Source organism: Pediculus humanus, genomic scaffold (genome assembly GCF_000006295.1).
Source record: "Pediculus humanus corporis 1103172108303 genomic scaffold, whole genome shotgun sequence".
In the NCBI taxonomy this organism is placed as follows: domain Eukaryota; kingdom Metazoa; phylum Arthropoda; class Insecta; order Psocodea; family Pediculidae; genus Pediculus; species Pediculus humanus.
The window spans coordinates 22,142-23,334 of NW_002987872.1; the positions used below are offsets into that span (position 1 = coordinate 22,142).

At 21.7% G+C, this 1,193-nt stretch overlaps 1 protein-coding gene across 1 annotated transcript in view; it reads right to left on the minus strand.

The window, feature by feature from the left end:
• Positions 1-1,036: 1,036 nt before the first annotated feature.
• The window catches only part of Phum_PHUM571420 (trypsin-beta, putative), a gene marked incomplete at both ends in the record, with an annotated part of 2,670 nt that continues 2,513 nt past the window's right edge, over positions 1,037-1,193 (minus strand). Inside the window, one exon of the mRNA XM_002432093.1 lies at positions 1,037-1,176. Coding sequence (XP_002432138.1) covers positions 1,037-1,176 — 140 coding nt within the window. The remainder of the gene's footprint in view (positions 1,177-1,193) is intronic.

The window sequence follows — 1,193 nt, forward strand, 5'->3', positions numbered from 1 at the left end:
AACAAAAAAAAACTTCCGACTTGGGAAAAACAAAAGACTGAAAAAAAATTATTTTATTAAATTTTCAATTTTTTATTTATTTATTTACTTAATCGAATTTTTTTTTTTTAATCGAATCAATTAAAACAAAACAAACACAACAAACAAACAAACAAACAAGTTTAATACACCATTTATTTAAAAGAAGAAAAAAAAATTTAAATAAAAAAAATAAAAAATTTTCTCTCTCTCGTTTATGTAAATTATAATACAATTTCCTATTGTTAAATTTTTTCTTTTTTTCTCGTTCATCGTGTTTAACATTTTATTATTATTATTATTTATTATTATTATTATTATTATTGTTGTTTTATTTTTTTCATTTTTTCATTTTATATTATTTTTTTTTGCTCTGTTTAATAACATGAACGATAAAACATTATTATAATTTTTTTTTTTTTTACATAACGTAACATTTATTTATTATTATTATTAATATTTCGTGCGTAAAATTACGCGCATTTTGTTAAAGAAAAGGGAGTTAACGTAGAAAAAAAGAAAAAAAAGGAAAATGGCTTCTTTTTTTTTTTATAAAGGTACGAATAAATAAATAAAAAATTAACGAAAGAAAAAAAATATTTTTAAATAAATAAATTTTATTATTATTAATGTTAATAATAGAAAAATAAATTATTTGTGAGATCTATGATAATTTTTATATAAAAATAACCTAAATAATAATAATAATAATAAATCACGTTAATAAGTAAATAAAAAATAAATAAAAGTTGTAATTATATAGATTGTTAATGTATTTTTTTCAAAGTGTGAGACATCAACTGAAACCAGGTACGCTAAGGTCGATTCAAGTGTTAAAATCAAGAATTTTTCGTGTAAAAAAAAATTAAAACCGTTATCCTTTTAAAAAAAAAAAAAAATATTTGCTTTTAACAAACCGGATATGAATATTTATATACATTTTTTATTTATGTGTATGTATGTACGTGTGCAAATTTACGAAATCGTTCCGGTTTTTTGTTGTCAGACATTTTTTTTATTATTTGCCCCGGTTAATTATCGTTGTTATCCATTTGGACGTGAATGCCACTTTATGGTAGATTCCAGGTTGATGATCTACTGCACAGCCAAAACCAGCGGATGTTATACCCGCAAGCGTCCATTTTCCTTTGTGAAGGACTATGAGGGGTCCACCG